The sequence below is a fragment of the Sparus aurata genome, chromosome 11 (assembly GCF_900880675.1).
Source record: "Sparus aurata chromosome 11, fSpaAur1.1, whole genome shotgun sequence".
NCBI classification, from domain to species: domain Eukaryota; kingdom Metazoa; phylum Chordata; class Actinopteri; order Spariformes; family Sparidae; genus Sparus; species Sparus aurata.
In genome coordinates this window covers 33,090,325-33,113,384 of record NC_044197.1, presented here as the reverse complement: position 1 = coordinate 33,113,384, position 23,060 = coordinate 33,090,325, and the positions used below count along the sequence as shown (strand labels likewise).

At 43.1% G+C, this 23,060-nt stretch overlaps 1 protein-coding gene across 6 annotated transcripts in view; it reads left to right on the top strand.

Annotated features, from left to right (window-relative positions):
• Positions 1-23,060, top strand: part of nfic (nuclear factor I/C) — a 209,864-nt gene that overhangs the window by 161,748 nt on the left and 25,056 nt on the right. For 2 of the 6 annotated variants that reach the window (XR_003985904.1, XR_003985905.1), the window contains one exon: positions 5,883-6,065. The exons of 2 other annotated variants lie outside the window; for them this stretch is intronic. Coding sequence is in view for 2 of the 4 variants with exons in the window: in XM_030432866.1 (XP_030288726.1) it covers positions 5,883-6,066 (184 nt within the window). In the remaining 2 variants the exon portion in view is untranslated. Of the gene's footprint in view, positions 1-5,882; positions 6,067-23,060 lie in introns of those variants that run through there. 2 more of the 6 variants (XM_030432866.1, XM_030432865.1) reach the window with 1 other exon arrangement.

The window sequence follows — 23,060 nt, the reverse complement described above, 5'->3', positions numbered from 1 at the left end:
TACACTCCTCCCATGGATTGTGCAGATGGCAGCTGCAGCCAGCTCCCTCTGCTTGGTGGAAAAGGTCACCACCATCTCTTTGGTCTTGTCTGTGTTTAACTCCAGAGCAATTTATCACACCACTCCACAAACTCATGCAGCACTGAGCTGTGGTGATGTCATTATAGCCGATTTGAACCAGGTGATGGAGATTGGAACTGTCAGGAGTAATTTGTGATAAAAATGTTTTTGTTGGATCCTATGGTCTAATTACAGAATTCGCCTCAGAGAAAGAAAAAAAAAAGGAAATTAATGTAACAAATCTGTCACTTGTGCATAATGGTTTGTGTATTGTAAACCCAGCCAGGATACTCTGTGATGTTACTTAAAGTCATTCTACACATTTTAATCCTTCTGGTATTTGACAAATCTGATATGCACTTGATGGAATAAATAAAGTAAAGTGAACGTGATGTATAATATTTTAGGAATAGGCTTTATAAGTCCAAGGGCTGGACTTGGCTAAACTTCTTGGGAAGAGTGAGGCTGAATTTACACAGGATCCAGCATTGTGGCAAAAACTCTGGTTTTCCCATTCATTTTAATGAGGGTAGTCCATATGGGATGCAGCGGTGTGGGCCCTAGGGGTTTCTGCAAAAAAAAAAAAAAAAAAAAAAAAAAAAAAAAAAAAAAATATGCAGCCAGCTGCGGCAGAAAAGTTTAAAGCAACTCAACTTTTGAAGAATTGCAGCCCAACTTCACATGACCAATCACATGAGCTACTGATCAGAATATGACTGAAGCTACAGTGGAGTAACATTCTGTGTGTATTCACGTAATGTGTGTATTCACTCAGTTTGGCTTCGTGCACCACTTTAAAATCCAGCTTTAATGCCAATGATGCCAAACTGATCAGAGGGGGTTTCAAAAACATCACACACAGGGGACCATAGAGTGACACCGTCCCAACAATCTGCAGCGTTTTGTCGCAAGGTTGGATTTGGCATGCATGCATGCATGCATGTATGTACCTTAACCAGCAGTTGCAACTGGGCAAGTCTGCGTCACATTACGGCCATGATAGATTCTTGGCAAAGAATATGCGCTGAATCTGTTTTTTGATGGAAGTCAACAGCAGCCGCATCAAGCTGCACAGAGCATTTTGAGCCCAACAGTAAGTCAGACAGCAAAACAGCATAGTTCATATGATCACTTTAGAAAATAAATCACTCTAGGGATATACAGCACAACAAAGTCAGAAACATAAACCATAAACAAACTTAAGATGGACAAACAACAAAATCATTTAATTATGTAGCCTACTCACAAAAATTAAGGAAAATGACAAAATACAAATTATCTGAGTGTAGCTGGTCTGGGCTGACACATTGGTTTGCTACAGGCTCTGCGTTGTGTTCGTGGATGATGGAGAATGAGAGGAAGAAAATTTCTACCTTGCTGACCGGGAGGTCAGCTTTCCTTAAGCACACCTTTAAAAACTGTGGAGGACCAAACCTGACATAAGTATAAATAAATAAATAAATAAATAAAATAAATAGATAAATAAATGCATAAATAAATAAATGCTGAAATAAATGTATAAATAAATAAATGCATAAATAAATACATGCATAAATAAAGGAATAAATAAATAAATGCTGAAATAAATGTATACATAAAAGTATAAATAAAAGAATAAATGCTTTTTATTTATTTCTGTATTTCTGTTCACCTACATTTATTTCTGTATTTCTGTGTCCATATGTAAATGAGGAGGTAGGAGGTCCTAACCTCAGTCAAGAGCATTATTGGTCAAATCGGAGAGCCAGACAAAAGCAAACGATTCCTGATCTCAAGCCTCGCTCTCTGTAACGTTGTAAAACAGCTCCAGTTAGCTTAATGGCCTCGACCAGTGTGACAGGTTAACTGGCGTTCATTTTAACTTGCGAGGGTCCCGGATGTGCTGGTGGTGTGGTTTGAGAATCCTGTCTGGAGAGCCATGTCCGCTAACCAGGAAAAACATTCTGCTCGTCGCTCCAAGTCATGTATACGTGTATTCGTTTAGACGTGGCTTGAACACTTCTATCCACACGGAGAAGCCGGGGCTGCGACTTGCAAACCACTGCTTGACGAGCGCTACAGAGCACAAATCATCCAAAAGTGCATGTTGTCAGTCTCATATCTTTGTCGTGAATCTCTGTACTCTTAAACAACTCATGTGTGGAACAGTATTAAGCATTTGTTCACGCCGAGCGGCTCGGGAGCGTCGTGGACACCGCTGTTAGCAGTTAGCTGCTAATTAGCTGCTAGTTAGCTTTTAGCTGCTCGCTGTAGCGCCAAGAGCGTAGCGTCCAGGTTAACTGTTGATACATGTTACCACCGAGAGTGAGATACATGTCTGGGCTTTCCTATGAACCATTGTCACTACTGGTGTTTGTATCACAGGTTGATCTGGACGTCTCACGATTTGCCACAGCTGATTGACCTCACGCTGAGCTCAGGCTGGATGTCAACGTACTCTGCAGACTGTCAGGTCGGGGTTTTAAGGAAAGACTATGGATAAGGGAAGGTGGACCCAAATGCAGTTAAGCACGGGAGGCAAGGATACGGGGAAACAAAAGGCAAGTTTTATTTCAAAGCTGAACACAAAAATAGCAGCAGACAAAACAGGGGCAAGAGGCAAAGTAGCAACAAAAACTGCAAGGCAAAGTAGCAACTAAAAGGCAAGACAAAGTACAAAGAAAAAGCCAAAGTTCAAATCAAACATGGAAAAATACAAAACTCAAATCCAAAAACACATACCGTGGGGGAACAAGGAACAGACAGGAGCAGGCACATGAACTGGAGCATGGACAAAGACGGACGCTGAGAAGAACAATGACCAGACAGGGAGTGAAGGGAACACAGAGACTAAATACACAGACACTGATGACAAGACGAGGAACAGGTGAGGTGGACCAACAGCTGAGACAACGAAGGGGAGGGGCACATGAGAACATGAAGGGAACAAAGCAATAGACAGAGGGAGCCAGAGGGAACATAGGAAAATACACAGGAGAACTTAAAGGACACATGAGGGCATGGGAAAAACAAGACACAAGACAAGATACAAAGACATGGAAATAGAAACAAGACAAAATCATGACAACCGATAACAAAACAAGGAACAAGAATCTACAGTCATGACACAGACTGTTTGACCAGCAGGCTGTATGACATACAGTTTTCACACCGACTTAGCTTCAGCTTAATAACAATGTATGCGGCTCGGAACGATGGCTTTAAGCGATCATTTGAACAGTGCGGAATGAAAAATACCCGATGGTAACCGGTGTCACAAGGTAGCCTGGACGCTGCGCTACAGCGAGCAGCTAACAGCTAACATAAGAGCTAAAAGGGGTCTCCACTCCGCTCTCGAGCTGCTCGGCGTGAACAAATGCCTCAGCCTGTTCCACCCATGAGTTATTTGAGAGTACAGACATTCATGACAAAGATATGAGAACGACACATGCACTTTTGGACGATTTGTGCTCTGTAGCGCTCGTCTAGAATACACATATACATGACTTGGAGCGATGAGCAGAATGTTTTTCCTGGTTAGCGGACATGGCTGAGGACCCCTCTCTCTCCAGACGGGATTCTCAAACCACACCACCAGCACACCTGGGACCCTCGCAAGTTAAAATGAACGCCAGTCAAATTCATTACTAAACCAGAGCTACATGAACAAATGTCAACAACTGCAGCTAACAGTTAGCTGAGCGGGCTTGCTGGTAGCCAGCAACATTCCTGTACAGTGTACAGGAATCAGCGCTGCTAGTAAGGCAGAAGTAGTAGACCCTCATCGAGCACACTCCTGTAACCAATCATGCTCTTGACTGAGGTTAGGACCTCCTACCTCCTCACACAGAATACAGAAATAAATATATGTAGGTGAACAGAAATACAGAAATACAGAAATAAATAAATGTAGGTGAACAGAAATGTTTAAATAAATAAAAAGCATTTATTCTTTTATTTATACTTTTTTTTATTTATACATTTATTTCAGCATTTATTTATTTATTCATTTATTTAAGCATGAATTTATTTATGCATTTATTTATTTATACATTTATTTCAGCATTTATTTATTTATTTATGTATTTATTTATGCATTTATGCATTTATTTATTTATTTATTTATTTATACTTATGTCAGGTTTGGTCCTCCATAAAAAACAAGGGAACACATCAACCTGCATGAGAAACTGCTGTGATGCTACTTTAGCTTAACTTAGCATGCTACAGAAAAATGCTGCACACTCCAAAATAATAATAGTAAATGTGTGACATTTACCATGTAAAATTTGCACGTCTGTTTAGTGTTTGTTACCACATTTTAACACGCAACAGTTGTGAACACTAGTTACTCTTACCTCTCCTCATGGGGTCTGGGAACCTAGTGAGGAGAACGGTGCCAATCCACAGGAAGTGACATCACAGAAATGTCAAAGGTCACACAGCAGAACAAAATCTACCAAAATAAATTAAATCATATTAAATTAGCAAAATAAAAGCTCCCCAGAATAAAGACAGAATTAGATGCGATGGTCATTATGGTAAATAAATTGCTTACTGAATTTTTTTTTTTGTGTCACTCCCATTTCTTCTTTTTGCATTTTGAAACTCTATTTAGAACCTTTTTAAGATCCAACAGTGCAAAATGTAAATTCTTGCAATTTTTCAACTGGTCTTAAAATTTTGATCAGGAATATGTGTGTGTGTATATATATAAATATATAATTATTGTACATATTCAAATTATGAGTTAAAATTTCGTCTCCTAAACTCCATTTTGCACCTTTAAAGATGAAACCTATTTAAGCTATAATATACTGAGTATTTATTGATTAAATTATTTGTTTTTAGTAGTTTTCTTTAGCTTACAAAAAGTTTTTAAAAACTTGCTAGTATTCCTAATCTAGTGCTGCAAAGCTGCGCTCCCCATAGCTAACTTCCTAACTAGCTAAGATTTGCTCATATGGTTGCATAAATTAAGGCATTTTTGCAAAACATGATGCACCTGTTACAAGCAGCATTTTCTTCAGATGCATGTCATTACTTTTGTATACTATTTATAGCTCCTGTACCACAATTACTTGTAAACTATTTTCATGGTAATATCTCAGTCATCATAGTTAAAAGGTCGAAAGGATGATGATTGGTAATCTATTTGTGTTCTGACAACATTTATACATCAGGCCCCTGGTAGTTGTTACAAAGTGAAAGACTTGACAAAATGTAAAACAAAAAAAAAAAAAAAAAGGAAATGGACTGTTTTACAACCAAAAGCTGAATTATCTGTCTGTTTGATTATTCACTAGTTTTTGATTAAAGCTAGTGTGGCAATTAAGGCTGGTAGGAGCTTTCTTGCATAGGTCACAGGTGTTATGCCCCCGTGAGGCCAGGGATGAGGGGAGTAACAATGTAAAAGTTTAATAAAATAATCAAATATATTTTAATCAAATATGTTTTAATCACAAATGTATTAATGACACTTAAACTTACACTAAAACATGTTTTGATTACAATCTAGAAAGGTTTTCTCTCAAACCTGTTCTGTTTGATTTCACAATTGCATCAGCTCATACTTATTTAAATCATTTAGACAAAACTAAAAACTCAAAGATAAACTAATTAACTAACGCTTAACCATAGTTTAATTTTGTTAAGAGAGTTGCAAATATGATGGAATAACTGCTTCTGAAAGGCTTTTAGCTTCATGGTGCAGTAAATAAAAACACATTTGGGATTTATGCTTTAGGATTAGGCTGACCAACTGGATAGTTAAAGGGATAGCAGTGTTGCAGCACATGTTTAATATGAATATATTTGGTTGTCTGCCTTTCTGATTTTTTCAGCTGAATGGCAGCAATCAGGTTAAAGTGCCAAGTCACTACATCTCATCTCAGATGTTGGCACCCCCTGGACCAGCTCCCACCCTGTGTCCTGCCCCATCCTCCCTCCCCAGGCCAACACTGCCTGCAGAGTCAAAGGCCACTACCACCTCCTCTGATGGAGTTACAAACTCCCCCACACCCCCCAGTAAGTGTTCTTAGTGCTAACAAACTTCATTGACAGTATTGATATGTGGCATGAAACAGTATGTACTGTATAAACATAACCCTCCAATGGTTGTTAGAAAGGAATATGTTACCAATCATAGTTTATATTTATATATTAAATCGAGAAATTATAAGAAAGATAACTCATGTGGTTTACTGTAATTAAGGTTCCTGGGGAGTGTTCAGTAGTATTATATAACTGCCGACATATGTGTTTAAGGTGCAATATGCAGCTTTGGGGAAGACTTCTTAGGTCTTCACAGATTGTTTTTTTTTTTTTTTTATCTAAACAAACAAACTCTCTTTGTTTTCATGACTGAATAAACAAACTGACCTTAAAGGAAAAAAAAAACTATACAGTTTTACCCTGCCACCTTTCCAGATTCAAACAGTGTTCTGGGAAAATTCTCTGAGAACAGCTTGTTTATTTACTTATGGAAAAATGTAATATGTTTCCTCTGTATCCTTAATATTGTAAATATAAAATTCCGAGTTTGAATTTGTTCTCCAAAAGTGCATAGTGCCCTTTTAACATGCAAGTTAGGGTAAGTTAGTGTTCTTGTTAATGTATTGCCTTGATTAGTCATTTAACATTTATTTGATCTTTATTTTTTGGGCCTGAGCAGGTCTCCACCTGCGAGGTCACTATTGTTTTTGTAGTCACGATTTTTTGTCCCAAATGATTGCATTTTTCACTGCCTGAACATACCCCAAAACTCACCAAACTTGGAATATACGTCACACCTGCCCAAAAATGTCGTAATCTATTGTCGTCCTCAATGTCTACCACTAGGTGGCACTATAATCAAGGAAAGTGCGTTTTGGTTTATATCTCACATATACTTTGTCGCACATTCAAAAACCTTATATCCACGCGTTCACTGAATTGTGCTGAATCTCATGGTATGCCCATTTACCTACTTTTTCTAACTACTCCCAGGATATTTCACCGATTTGCACTAAACTTTGCACACAACATCTGTGGACTCTCCTGACAAAAAGTTATTAAAATGATTGTTATAATCTAAACAATACTCAAGTTATCAAATAACACATTTCTGTACATTTTGCTCAAAACATGAAGTGTTGCATATCTTCACATTGGTCTGTCTCAATGACATGAAACCCAGGTGACTACTTCCCCATCAGCCACTAAGGCTCTGTGAAAAAATGATAAACTTACTCTTTCGAGCTCCTCCTAGGGCATTTCAGCGATTTGCAACAAACTTTGCAAGAAGCATCTGTGGACAAAACTTATCAAAAGCTTTCACCTACGTCACACTTGGTGGCGTGGTCCATTTTAATGCTTCCCGTAAAACCATCAACTCATTATAACTTCCACATACAATTTGCCATCTACCTCAGTTTGTTCAAACATATAGAGGGTCTTGCATCTAGCATACTGAATACATCTAGTAGCACACCCCGACAGCAGCATGCCCAGATGCGCGTGGACTGCGAGGGCCCATTCATCGCTGCTTGCAGCTTTAATTTTATTATTGTTATTGATAGTAGTAGCAGTACTACATAGTACTATAGTTACACTTGTGGGGAGTGTTAATTTTGGTGATGAAAACTATGATTAAAAATGTTCATCAATTAAATTTGTTTCCTGAGTAAGAGGTGATGATGAGGTAAAAACAGATCTTTGATAGATAGATGGCAGGAAAGATTTCCTGTATCTGTTGCTACGACAGCGAAGCTGAAGCAGCCTTCCGGAGAAGGTGCTCCGCTGTCTGACCAGTGTGAGTTGGAGAGGGTGGAGAGGATTATCCATGATGGATAACAGTTTTTTCAGTGTCCTCCTCTCCACCACAGCCTCCAGAGTGTCCTGTTTGCAGCCAATCACAGAGCCAGCCTTCTTGATCAGTTTGTTGAGTCTGTTGGTGTCGCTGGCTCCAATGCTGCTTCCCCAACAAACCACAGCAAAGAAAAGTACACTGGCCACCACAGACTGATAAAAGATCTCCAACATCTTGCTGCACACGTTGAAGGATCTCAGCTTCCTCAGGAAGTAAAGTCTGCTCATCCCCTTCTTGTAAACAGCTTCAGTGTTAGATCTCCAGTCCAGTCTGTGGTTGATGGTAACACCCAGGTACTTGTAATCCTCCACCGCCTCCACATCCTTTCCCAGAATGCACAGAGGTTGGAAAGCCGTCTTCCTCTTCTTCCTGAAATCTATCACCATCTCTCTGGTCTTGCTGATGTTCAGTCGCAGGTGATTCTGTCCAGTCCACTCCACAAAGTTGTCTACCAGTGCCCTGTACTCCTCCTCCTGTCCCTCACTTATACACCCAACAACAGCCGAGTCGTCAGAAAACTTTTGCAGGTGACACGACCCGGTGTTGTACTGAAAGTCAGTGGTCTATAAGGTGAACACGAAAGGAGACAGTACAGTCCCCTGTGGAGCTCCTGTATCACTAACCACCGCATCAGACAGAACAATGCCCATACGGACAAACTGTGGCCTGCCTGTCAGGTAGTCAGTAATCCAGGAGATCATTGTGTCGTCTACACCCATCACCCGCAGCTTCTCCCCCAGTAGCAGTGGCTGAATGGTGTTAAAAGCACTAGAGAAATCAAAGAATGTGATTCTCACAGTGCCTCCTCCACCATCCAGGTGCGAATGGGCTCATTGCAGCAGGTAGATGACAGCGTCATCAACTCCCAAGTGGGGCTGGTAAGCAAATTGCAGAGGGTCTAGCAGGGCTCTCACCTGCGGCCTCAGGTTGGCCAAAACCAGTCTCTCCAGCACCTTCATGACGTAAGATGTGAGGGCCACTGGTCGATAGTCATTGAGGTCTGATGGTGTCGACTTCTTTGGAAAAGGAACCAGGCAGGAAGTCTTCCAAAGCACTGGTATTCTCTCCTGACCAAGGCTCAGGTTGTAGAGGTGTTGTAGGACAGGAGACAGCTGGTTGGCACATGTCTTCAGGATCCTGGGGCTGATACCGTCAGGGCCTGCAGCCTTCTGCTGGTGGAGTCTCTCCAGCTGTCTCCTAACCTGGCCTGCAGTCACAGTCATGCGGGGGAGGCTGCTGGTGTCTTCAGTGGAGGACGAGGAGGTGGAGGAGGAGGAGGAGGTAGAGGAGGAGGAGGTGGAGGAGGAAGAGGTGGAGGAGGAGGAGGAGAAGAAGGAGAGGTGCCGCACAGGAGAGCTCACAGCAGGGGAGTGAGGGGGGAGGGGAGGAAGTATTTGGGGCAGTGAGGGTGTGTGGGGGTCTGGATGTGTCATGGAGACGACAGAAGGCTGTGAGCTGAACCTATTGAAGAATCTGTTCAGCTCGTTTGCCCTCTCCAGGCTGCCCGATGACTGTCTGCCGCTCACCTTACACCCAGTGATCTGCTTCATACCAGTCCACACATCCCTCACATTGTTCTGCTGGAGTTTGGTCTCCAGCTTCCTCCTGTAGGCATCTTTACAGGCCCTCAGCATATCCCTGAGTTCATGCTGCACCCTCCTCAGTTCTTCCCTGTCTCCAGACCTGAACGCCCTCTTCTTCTTGTTAAGAAGGGCTTTCAGGTCATTGGTGATCCACGGCTTATTATTAGGGAAGCAGCGTACAGTCCGGGTTGGCATGGTGGTGTGTTCACAGAACCTGATGTATTCTGTGATGCAGTCAGTCATGCTGTCCAGATCCTCTCCATGTGGCTCAACAAGTGCATCCCAGTCTGTCGACTCAAAGCAGTCCTGTAGTGCGTCAGCAGCCTCCTGAGTCCACCTCCTCACGCTCCTAGTGTGGACAGGCTGCCGCTGAACAAGGGGAATATACTTAGGGGTCAGCAGGACCAGGTTGTGGTCAGATCTTCCAAGAGGGGGGAGGGCTGTGGGACTGTATGCATCCTTAGCATTTGCATACAACAGATCCAGTGTGTTACAGTCTCTGGTGGGGCAGTCAACATACTGGTGAAATGTTGGAAGGGTTTTGTCCAGTGAGACGTGATTAAAATCCCCAGTGATGACAATAAATGCGTTAGGATGCTGCGTCTGTATCTGGGCAACAGCGGAGTGGATGACGTCACAGGTCAGCGCTGCATCAGCTGAAGGAGGAACGTACACACCGATAATGATGGCAGACGTGAATTCCCGGGGCAAATAATAAGGCCTCATCCCCACAGTCAACAGTTCAATGTCCGGGGTACAGATACGTTTCTTCACATGAACATGTCCGGGATTACACCACCTCTCACTCACATACAGTGCAATCCCTCCTCCTTTTTTCTTTCCGCTGCTTGTCACGTCCCTGTCCGCCCGGACAGTGCTGAAGCCGGGAATCGCCACGCTGTGGTCCGGGATGTGTGAGTGAAGCCATGTCTCCGTGAAACACAACACACTGCACTCACGATATTCCCTCTGAGCCTTTATCAGCGCAGCGAGCTCGTCCGTCTTGTTCCCCAGAGACCTCACGTTTCCCATAACGATCGCCGGTACAGCCGGTCTGTGTCTCCTCCTCTTCACCCTCCGTTTCACTCCGGCTCTGCAGCCACGGCATCTCCTCCGCAGCTCCTTCAGGACCTCAGGCCTGGCTCCGGGTAGCAGTGCAGGTTCACACAGCGCAATCAGCTGGTCGCGTGTGTAAACAATGTGCCCAATGATGCGCTCCTGACCCTCCGTTGCTAGGGTTAGCAAAAACATCACAAAAAGTGCCGTAAAAGTTCAAAAAAGAAAGGTGTTCGTCCTCTCCCAGTCTCCGGAGAAGAGCCGCCAAAAGTTCAGCGAAAACCAGAACACAAACACAACACAAATACAACAAAAACTAAGAAAAAACTTAAAAACCCACGGGAGCTGCTGTTACAGGCTGCCACCTAGTACGGTGCCATAGCCATAGATAATGGAAACAAAGAAGAAATGTATGTTTAATTTTTGATGACGAGATGAGGCAGGTGTTGGGAATCGATATTGATTATTGATGATAAACAAAAATGTTATTACTAATTGATAAGATTATCATAGTTAATTAATAAAACATATGTAACTATGATTCATTAGCCCTTTAAAAAAAAAAGTCCTGTAAAATCCACAAAGATGGCTGAACTTGGGAAGTCACGTTCACCGGACTACAAAACTAGTGGCCCTGACTTGGGAAATCAAGTCGGAGAGACTACAGGAAGCGCCGAACATGACTTGGGGAAGTGACGTGAGAACACGGATTCCGAGGTGGTGATTCCGATTCAACTGAATCATATACCTGCAATTAAAAAAAAAAATAAATTACGGCAGTGAATGTGTCGACCCAAGGCAATCACTACACATGCGCTCATACACAATCGAACAAAGACGGCGGTTGTGGGTCTTTGGCTTCATGTACAGTTTGATTGCACCCTACTAGTAACCCTACTACCCATGGTTCCGAAAAGGGTAGTCATGCTACCAAGTGGAGTCCGCCTCAAAATGTCAATAAGAGGGAATATATATCACATGTCTTATGTTATAGCGGGGTTATTACCTATGAGTTTCCAACCGATCGCTCATAAGAGTCAGTGTGTATTAGTGTTGTCACGATACCAAAATTATGACTTCGGTACGATACCTGCCTGAAATATCTCAATATCGATACTGAAACGATACCACGGAGGAAAACTAAAACATCATCAAAAGTATGTGTGTGAATGACCGGACCATATAAATAGACCCAGCAGTAAATGGCCTGGAGATAATCCGCTGGTACCAGGACTTTGTCACTAACCCCACCAGCAGGGCTTGGCAGATTGCTGCAAGCCACCTTTTTTTCCAGGCCACAGCCCAAACCCATGCCTCAGCTCCAGCCCCAGCCCATGCCGTAGCCGCAGCTCGGCTACCAGCCAAGGCCTCAGTCTCAACCACAGTGTCTGCCAATCCTGATATGTCCCCTTTCTGGGGAACCCAGCTGGCCTACAAGGCCCCACCGAGAAAGCGACGAGCCCGTCCACATCCTGGCTCCCTGGAGTCAGGCTCTGGTGCCCCAGCCCAACCTCATGCCTCAGCTCCGGCGTCAGACCATGCCTCAGCTCCGGCCACAGACCGGTCGACACCTGCCAGTGGCCTTCAGTCGGCGGCCCGGTCGACACCTGCCAGTTGCCTTCAGTCGGCGGCCCGGTCGACACCTGCCAGTGGCCTTCAGTCGGCGGCCCGGTCGACACCGGTCAGTGGCCTTTAGTCGGCGGACCTAACGGCGCCTGTTCCACTTCGGTCGGAGGCCTCCAGTGGGCTCCTCCAGGAACAGGCCTCCAGTGGGCTCCAGTTCCTGCTCCTGCTCCTGACGCCGCCGGCCTCCAGTGGGCTCCAGCTCCTGCTCCTGACTCCGCCGGCCTCCAGTGGGTCCCAGCCTACGCCTTCGCCGCCGGCCTCCAGTGGGTCCCAGCCCACGTCTTCGCCGCCGGTCTCCAGGTACTGCCAGCCTTCGTCTTCGTCGCCAGCCTCCAGGGACGGCCAGCCTTCGTCTTCGTCGCCGGCCTCCAGAGTGCCTTCGTCACCGGCCTCCAGAGCACCTACGTCTTCGTCTCTGGCCTCCAGAACGCCTACGTCTTCATCTTTGTCGCTGGCCTCCAGAACGACTACATCTTCGTCCTCGTCGCCGGCCTCCAGAAAGCCTTCGTCCTCGTCGCCGACCTCCAGGGACTTCTGGCCTACCTCTTCGTCGCCGACCTCCAGAACGCCTTCATCTTCGTCATCGGCCTCTAGTGGGTCCCAGCCCACGTCCCCGGCCTCTAGTGGGTCCCAGCCCACGTCCCCGGCCTCTAGTGGGCCCCAGCCCACGTCCCCGGCCTCCAGTGGGTTCCAGTCCTCGCCTTTACCCTCCTGTTAATTTGGACCTTGGCCCTCCTCCAGACCTCCCTCCACCCTCCTGGCTTCACTTGACTCCGAACTTATATTTTGAGGGACATCTAGGAGCTGTCCCTTAAGGGGGGGTCCTGTCACGATTGCGGATTTGGTGTTGTGTTTTGTTTGAGTTTTCATGCCTCATGTGCCTTAAAGTTCCCTGTTCTTTTCCTGTGGTCTGTCCTCTGTCTCCCTCTGTCTGTCTGCCTTGTTCCCTCCTGGTCTGCTCCTCTATGCTCCTCCACTTCGTTAACCCACCTGGCTTCCTCCCTCCTCTCTCTCCTCACCTGTTCCTCGTCTGGTAATCAGCGTCTGTGTATTTAGTCTGTGTGTTCCCTTCACTCCCTGTCCGGTCATTGTATGTCTTCCGTTTGGTTCGTCTGCCCCTGCTCATGCCTGCTCCTGTCGGTTCCCTGTTCCTTCTGGTATGTGATTTTGGATTTTGCATTTTGCATTTTGATTTGAACTTTGGTTTTGATTTGTACTTTGCCCTTTTTCCTTTGCACTTTGTTGTTTCGCTGTTCAGTTGCCACTTTGTTCTTTCGTCCCTGTTTTGTCTGTTTTGGGTTTGCATTCAGCTTTAAAATAAAGCTCGCCTTTTGTTATCTGATCTTGCCTCATGTCCCCTGTTTTACTGCGATTGGGTCTAACCCCTTTCCCCTGAGTATCCTCTGTTTCCCAAGAACCTGGCAGATATAGATATATATATATATATAGATAGATAGACAGAGAGAGATATCTCTATATATATATATATATTAGGGCTGTCAAAGTTAACGCGGTAATAACTCGTTAACGCAACATCTTCTTAACGCCGTTAATTTTTTTACTGCTCGGTATAAAAATAACAAAAAAGGAACGCGCATTGTTTGATTTATGGCCGTCGATGGCATCTGTAGTCTTGATCCAGAGGGTGGCAGAAGAATGAGAAAGGGAATCAGAAGAAGAAGCAGCAGGGTTGGCGTTCGGGAAAAACACGGTGGACTGAAAAGCGAAAGTTAAAAGAAATGGAGAAAGAACTTATGAACGGCAAATTTACTTTCAAAACACTGCCAGATGGTTCGGTCGATAGGACAAAAGTTATCTGCAGGTACTGTTGACATGAAATGAGTTACCATTGAAGTACGTTGAGTCTCAGATATCATTTGCAAGCCAAACACATGGCAGATGCAGAGAGCCTGACGCACTCGCCAAAAGCAGACATAACCATATTTTGATCCCATTTAGGGTGAGGGGATATAATTTTATTTTCCTGCATGATTTGAAGTGTTGAATAAACACTTTCATAAAGCAAGCGTATTTGCCGTTTCTTATGTTGTTAAAGTATTAAGAACATGAACAAAATACATTAAGGTACATTTAGAACAGAAAAAAATTTAGAACAGAAAAAAATGTGCAAATATATATATATATATATATATATATATATATATATATATATATATATATATATATATATATATATATAGAGATATATGCTATATATATAGAGAAGATATAGATATATATATATAGATATATATATATATATATATATATATATAATATGATATATATATATATATATATATATATATATATATATATATATATATATACATATATATATATATATATTATGGGAGGAACTCAGGTAAATGACTGGATTAGGACAGGACACAGACTGTGCTGCCAGCTAAACATACTATATTCCAGGGTATAATTGGCCGTTTTGGACTGTTTTTGATTTTGCCATTATATTTCACCTTAAAGTCCGTGTAAACCAAAATCAGCCATTTTCTTCTAAACACATTAAACGGGTCATAAATGTGTTTACTTAAAACATGTAAAAGCCATTTGGCCATGTAGAATTTAATTTTGGAGCTAGGCTCACAAACAGTTTTTCAACATTTCTGTGTTCAGGATTTAATGGGCGGGTCAGAAATCATGCAAATCATGGCCGCGTTACGTAACGCGGCCATATGATTTGCATAAACCCCTCCCTGCTGCGGAAGTGGTATAAATACGTTCAGCGCATCGGCTTCAGCGGTTCTCCCTCACTCTCCAGTTTCGGTTTGCATTGCTTACAATAGTTTGCAGCTAGCTAACCAGCCAACCAGTCAGCTAACCAGCCATGTCTCCTCCACATCGCTCTGCATCTTTCCTGGATGCCACAGTGTGCAGGGTGACTGCGCTGTTAGCTTATTTAAGTTTCCTTCGGATGAAACGTAAGGAAACGGGGGAGTCCATTGACGCTGGTCAACTCCGTCCCCGGCTTGCATCCTCTCCTCCGCCAACGAGGAGATGTGACCGCTGCTGACCGCCGCTGACACTCTCCGTCCTGCTGACGGCGGGTCCCACCGGCATGATGTGGCCGCGCCGTCCCGCTGACGGCGGGTCCCACCGGCATGATGTGGCCACCGCACCGCAGCCGGCCCTCCGTCCCGCTAACGGCAGGTCCCACCGGCATGATGTGGCCGCGCCGCAGCCGACCCTCTCCGTCCTGCTGACGGCGGGTCCCACCGGCTATATGTGGCCGCGCCGCAGCCGACCCTCCGTCCTGCTGTCGGCGGGTCCCACCGGCTTGATGTGGCCGCGCCGCAGCCGACCCTCCGTCCCGCTGACGGCGGGTCCCACCGGCTTGATGTGGCCGCGCCGCAGCCGGCCCTCCGTCCCGCTGACGGCGGGTCCCACCGGCATGATGTGACCGCGCCGCCGCTGACCCTCTCCGTCCCGCTGACGGCGGGTCCCACCGGCAGTATGTGGCGGTAGTATCAGGGCCGCATTATTGGTGAGCCGTCCCAGTGTGAACGGATAATCCGGAGGCGCGGAGCGAGGGCGTGTCGGTCTGACAGTCTAACTGCACAGGTCCTTCACTCAACTAAATACAGAGAAATGTCCCACAAAGCAACGTTACATGACCGAACAAAAGTAACGTAGTAACTATAACTGTCTTTAGCAACTTATATGAGGAAAACACATCCCACAGCTGTATGTGGAGAAGCGTCTGTCCTCCTGTCCGTCCCCTCCCTGTCCTCCCGACTCTTCCTCACATTTCTGCTCACAAAACAGCGTCTGTCACGCTTGTCACAAGAGTGTTTAACACTCACCGAGTGTTTGACGAAAATAAATCACCGCGACCGCCAGCCCTCCTGACCGAGACTTAAGGAAACTGTCCCCCAGAAAACAGCCTCCGTCCCCGCGAGTGACAGAGTCAGACAGCGTCCTGTTTACTGATGGTGATTATGTATAATTATGTAATTTAGCGCGAAAAACTTCACTCCGTCACTCTCCAGGATGTTTAGTGGGTCAGGATCTCAATCAATACACGTTATAACAGCATCTATATGATTATAAACTGTCCGCAGGTTTAGATATACAAGGGGAACACCTGGGGAACACCTGGGGAGACACCGGCGTCATTAACATGACGTGTAGCCCCCGCCGCATGGGCATGGTTCCAGCGCCTCTAACTGACACGCCCCCAGCGTTTCACAGCAGAAAGAAGTGCTTGTTTTTCCATGATTTAGAGACCTACTTTTATATACTTAACAATTTTTTTTAATCTTTCAAATTTGGCTCAGTGGTCAATGATACATGTTTCTTTGGTGTGACAAACTCATAACACAATTTTTTTGCCGCTTTACACGGACTTTAAAACTATTTACCTTGCCTTGTTTGTGTCATTATAATCAGCACAACCTCACATGTATGACTGTACAGTTATTTTTTTCATTTTGACTTATTATATTCACACAATGAACCTAAAATCACAAAAAAACATAAAATCAGAGTAGGAAAAAGTTTTTTACTGTGAAAACCACAAATATGTTTAACGAACCATTTTTTATTACTTAGAATGCAAATATAAATTGTTGTTTGCTAAATTTGTGCACAAGCTTTTGAAATGTACAAGGTTATATGTAGCTATTTACATTTAAATGCAGGCAATGCTCAGGGCTCACTTAGCTCCCTCCAGCTCAATGAAGAGCTGCACTGCATGCTTCAGACTCAGCTGTCTCCTAATTGTTTTGACTCATTAAACAAAAAAACAACTCCACCACACACTAAACACACTACACCAAATACTACATAACACACTAACTATACACTCCAAACACGCTAAATGTCACAACTCTCAAAACTCGTTATCTCTATCACCGTCACTGCTGCTGTCAATCCCACAACTTCTCCCCGTTCCTCAGCAACCAAATCACGTGGTCAATTTTCACGAAAAAGCGTAGCGTACATTATTTATCATAAGTCGGTTTTACTTGGCCTATCAACATGATTTAAAAAGGCAGCTCCAACACATACGTCGGACATACTTGCCAACATTGGGTTGTGAAAAATAGGGAGATTTTTTTCATCGGTGTATAGGCCCAAGTAACAAGGTTCCTTCGCCAGGTGTGCGATTTATTTGTCATAATTTCTTGCCTTGTATTTTAAACCACACATGTCCAAAATTCTTAGAATAGTGTTTCTCCTAATTTTTTATAGCAGCTGTGCTCTGAGTTGATAACCTAGCAATACTAGGGGGGTCTGGGGGCATGCCCCCCCTCGGAAATTTTTTTGAAAAATGACCCTTTAAATCTCACCTACTCGTGAGATTTTTGAAAAGAAAATCATTTTCAGAATTTCAGAATCAGAATCTAAGACATGAGACAAAATAGTGTAGAAGCTGATATTGCTGCTTGAAAATATATTAACATCCTGAGCATTTCAGAAGTCAGTGAGCCACATGACATGGAAGCTATTGAGAAAAATAATCATAATTTCTGCATATTAATATTCATATTAAATAGAGGAAGCACTAAAATACAATAACAATAGGTGTCTTACTCGTCCAGTTTACTGATACAATCTGCAGCTGGTTTGGAGTCACTGGGTCACATGACATGAAAGATATTCTAAAAAACAGCAGTTATTTTGTATTAATATATTCATGCTAAGTAATTTAATGACGGTCCCTAAATCAGTCTCAGTGATTCAGCGCCAGGCTCTGAGAGGTGAACTGACCGTCCTCCTGCTGCTGACACTGGGAGAACCTCAGTAAAGTCTCAGCTGGACCCGAGTAGATATCCACAGAATATCCAAACTGAAACTAACTTCACCCCGGTTCGATGAGTCGCCTGTTGCAGCCTTTGAATAGGATGACGAGGATTTCAGTCACTCAACTTCAACGGTACAAATAGCAGTAATGACAATAATAATCGATTTCAAGATAACCTGGGGTGTGGTGCTTTCACTGTGTGCAACTTAAATTCCCCATTCGCTCGTGATATTAAACCGACAAAAATCACGTCATCATCAAAATCAAATGATTTTGGCAGGCCAGGGTTGCCAGATACTGCAACAAATATAGGGACACAATCTTACTTGTTTCCTTTACTGTAAAATCGGGAGATTAACAGGAGAAATTACTGACCGGGAGCATCGAGGGAGATAGGGTTAAAAATCGGGAGTCTCCCGCGTGAATCGGGAGAGTTGGCAACTATGACGTCGGACCCGAGACTCACAGAGGCTGCGTCTTGTTGCTGCGTCATCTTAAATTGGTTACGTGACGCACCGGCACGTCCGTCAACTTAGGAGGTGGGGGTGGGAGTGAGCTAGCAGCTAGCTACACACGAACATCCACAGATTGTTGACCTCGTGTATCCGGATCTCCTCAGACCCGAACAGACTCGGCCCGGACGCGTTCAGTCTCATTAATCCACAACAGTCTGTTTAGATGCACAGAACAGGACCGAACCGCCGGCAAAATCCCGATTTAGCTCGCGCCGCTGCAGCTATAAATCTGCTTGTTTATTTAGGTGGGGGGTGACGGTGGGCTCTGCAGTGATTGGCTCTGATGCGCACGTGGCCACGGTGTGTAGTGATTTGCTCTGGTGAGCACGTGGCTATGGTGGCTAGGGTTAGCAATGCTAGCGGAATTCGTAAAGCATTTCTGAAATAATTTATTAACGGTGTCATTGCAGTCCAAAAAATCCGACGTTGCACACCCTTGAACCACGCAGCAGTCATGTTGAAACTCTCAGGTCAGTCTGATCCTGATCCGCAGAGATATTTGAGGCAAAGACAGACAGACAGACACCACAAAAGTCTCTAATAACACCAGTAAAAGTCGCTAGATTTGTCTCTCAATTTCACCAAAGTTCAAACTTCATGCCAGCAGAGTGAACAAAAGTACTCCAATATCCAAATTGTAATCCACAGCATTTTGGCAAAAATGGTTAATCCGTTGTGCTTTTATTTCCTTGGTCTGTTTCTGCTGAAGATTTCTTGAAGTCCTTTCTGCGATATTTAGGCTGCTCACAATCTCAATCTCAGGTAATTCTTCGAGGCTGAAGCGAGAGGAAGAACGCTCTTTAGTCCGTGCTTCGGTTTATATACTCTCTTGCTTCGGACAGGGGCTTAGTTTATGACCTTAATAGGACATTTTCCAGCTATCTCTCCATTTAATGACTAATAATCCCTTGATGACTGTCCTTTGACCGTGAGCGAAGTGCGAAATTTCCTCTCGTCCTCTTGTCAACCGAACAGTCTTGCAACATTTCCTCCTGGCCTCAACTCATTGTTGCTTCTCTACTGATTTAACCTTTCCTTCCTTTAAGTTTCTAAACTTTTAATACATCCATTTCAAACATGGCTAAACATTACACATTCTTTACACAGCTAATTTAATACTTAGCTCTATTGTAATCATGAGAGAATCATCACCGTCTTGACAGAGCCTGATTGTAACACTTCCCCTTTTCAGTGATGTGTCACTTCCTCTTGGCCTCAGCACAGCCTCCATTGATTTAACATTTTCTTTATTAAGCTCCTAAATTTTGTAGGCGGAAGGCAGAGCTTTTATATGTTTCAGAATCATTTTAGGACTATGTATATATGTCCATTACTTGTATTTATGAGTGGCAGGAGTAAATGGATCTAATTTTTTCTGACAGTGCATGTTGGGTAGGACAGATGTACAGGAACAACCGCAGTTATCAGTCACACTACCAAAGTAAACTATTATACTCAAAAATATAATAATAAAAGTCCATTAATAATAATGAAAGTGGATGTCAGCAGAATAACCAAGGGGCTAGCCCTAGTTATAGTAAGCATAATTAGTTATAAGTTATAATAAACATAGTACCCAATCACACACATGGTCAAGATCGAAAACCTACTCTTACATGCAGGGAGGGTGTCTACCCTCTGGATCAAGACTAGAAGAGGGTTCCCAAGGAGAGGAAGGAACCACAAGAAACCCTGCATCCTTGTTCTGCTGGGTTGGGTTGTAGGCTACTATGTGGTCTCAGGTTTGCATGAGCTCAAGACATGTGTCAGGGTTTTCTTAACTGATCTTCGTCATCTGGCTTCATTGATTTAAGTATTTTCAAAGTATTATTGGGTATCATCTGCATAACAAGTACCATGTCTGTAGTGTTTTCTACTAATATTACCCAAAGGAAGCATATGTAATTAGCAAGGAGCTATAGGGAGAAAGGAAAAACAAATAGAATAAATAATAATAATAATAATGGTAATAATATTTATTAAAAGAACAAAGCAAACAACGACAGGAATAGCAAGTGAAAACAGAAACAAAGCATTTTAGATACAGGAGGCCTGTATGCCACAGGAGGCCTGTATGCCACTAACCATTGATTGATTGAGTCCATTGGGGCTGGTCAGAACCCTGTGAAATACATGTATGGGAAGAGGTATGTTCCAAGGCACACTGTGCGTATCACTGTGCAGAGTTGAAGCTAGAAAAAAAAGATGTGGTTATAACTGAGCCCAATTTTTCTTGTGAATGTTTGAGTGTAAAATATATTAGGTCTTGTAGCCTGTGACGGTGCACTATGTTCTCTTCCACTGGCCTCCAAGACACCCGAGAAGCAGGATTCAACCGTGTGGATATAGGGCTCAGTAGAAAAGACCAGTGATAGCACTGGAAGTTGAGAACCCTGAGGCCTCCTTCATCTTTCGGTCTTTGTAGAGATGTCAGTTTTAGTCTGGGTTTTTTATTCCCCTATATAAACCTTGACATTAAGAAATTCACTTTTTCCAATAGTCTTTAGGTGTATGTAAAGGTACCATTGAGCTGAGGAAGTTGATTTTTGGGAGAATGTTCATTTTAATAGTTGAAATGCAAGAAGAGAAGAGAGATTTCCATCTTAGTAAGTATGCTTCCATCTGTCTCAAGAGCCTTACAGTTGTTTTTCATAATGCTTGACATTGAATGGAGGATTGATACTAGATTACTATTTGAAGTTTTGGACCACTTGAATGTTGGGTATGGTTGTCAACTGTCTTGCTGAAGCATTGAGAGGAAGTAAAGCTGTTTTAGTCCAGTTAACTTTATATCCTGAGATTTGACTACAACCGTTGAATATGTTCAACAGAGAGGGAAGAGACTGAGAGACATCTTGAATAAAAAACAGTATGTCATTGGCATATAGAGAAATAAGGTGCTGGGTGTTATGTATATTGATATGCATGACTGTTGGTCGGACAGACTGGGCAACAGGTTCCAGAGAGATGGCAGATGGTAAGGGAGAGAGAGGCCCTGGCAAGAGCTATGAGAAATATGCAACTGTTTAGAACAGATGTTCCCTGTCAGTACCATAGCAGTGGGATTTAAGTAAAGAACTTGAGTCATAGTGATGACCAAAGCCCATGCAGTGTAGTACTGACCATAGAAAATGCCTATCAAGGTGATCAAAAGCCTTCTTCGCATCAAGAGAAATGATAGCTGTTGAAGAATCTGTGTTATTGGAAAACTCAATGATATGACGAAGATGGCGTACATTGTCTGAGGCAAGGTGTTTTTTGATGTAGCTTGTGTGATCCTCTTGAATTAGATAATTCATATGGAGCTCCAATCGAGAGGCTAGTGCTTTGGCTTGATATCAGTATTAGTAGTGAAAATTGTGGATTGGCTATCATAATTTATCTCTGACGTATATAGAGATCAGTAGAAGTCCATAAAGTTATCATTGATTTCAATTGTGTCTGTACATAATTGACCAGTTGTTGATTTAATAGAGGTTATGTTTGCTAGTCTTTCATTGGTTTTACGTTTTATTGCCAGCAAGCGACTTGGTTGTGCACCTTGTAGATAATAATTTTGTCTTGTTCTATGGATGAGGAAGTCTGCTTTATATGTAGGTCTTTACTGAGTAACTCCGTTAAGTTACAGCTCAGGTGTAACATTTAGGGCCATCATGTTTTCTACCTCAGAGATGTCTTTTTCAAATTTCTGATTATGCTGCTGTCTAGAGTTGTTTAGATTGAAAGCAAACCCTATTGTTATATCCCTGATGCATCCCTTTAATGCCTCTCACAGAATACAAGGATCATTCATTGATGGTTTATTAATTGCAATAAACTCATCTAAATGTTCTTTCATTTATTTTAGGAAGATTTCATTCTATAGAAGTGTGGTGCTAAAGTGCCGACGTGCTGCACATTTTGGGGTAGAGAGAATGGTTATGTGTAGAAACAAACATGTAGTCAATACATTAGAGAAACTGATGTCGCAGAGAGAAACAGGTAAATTCTCTCACTGGGGGGCTTAACATTGGCCAAGTATCCACAACCAAACATTCTGTCGCCCATTTCCGTAATGCTTTAGAAGCTAGATGTTGTTCTCTTGATTCAGTAATCCCAGTTTTATCCAAAGAGTGTAGCCAGACTGCATTAAAGTCACCCCCTATCATGAGAGAAAGTTTATCTAGTTCGAATAAGGTATTTATAGAATTCTGCATCAAAAACGTTTGGTGAATATACAGAGAGAAATGCTATTTTGGACCCATTAATTAATGTTTTTCTAAAAACAAGTCTCCCCTCTGTATGTCTCCCTGATCTATACACTGAAAACTGCTTTTGGAGAGGATTATTACACCTCTTTTCTTTTTTAAGTCTAAAGAAGATGCAGTTACATGGTAAAATTTATTCTGCACTATAGCAACATCTTTTTCCAATAAATGTGTTTCTTGCAAAAAAGCCACCTCTACTTTTTTCCTTCGTGGTAAATCCATAATGCTTAGTCATTTTACAGGGATATTTAGGCCTGGCCCATTCCAAGATAGCAGTCAGATGCTAGTCATGGATTTGTAGAAGTAACAGCAGTGCTACCAAAGTTTGCTCAATGAAGAAAATACAATTGTTTGTTTGTTAACCCCTAACCCTAGAAATAA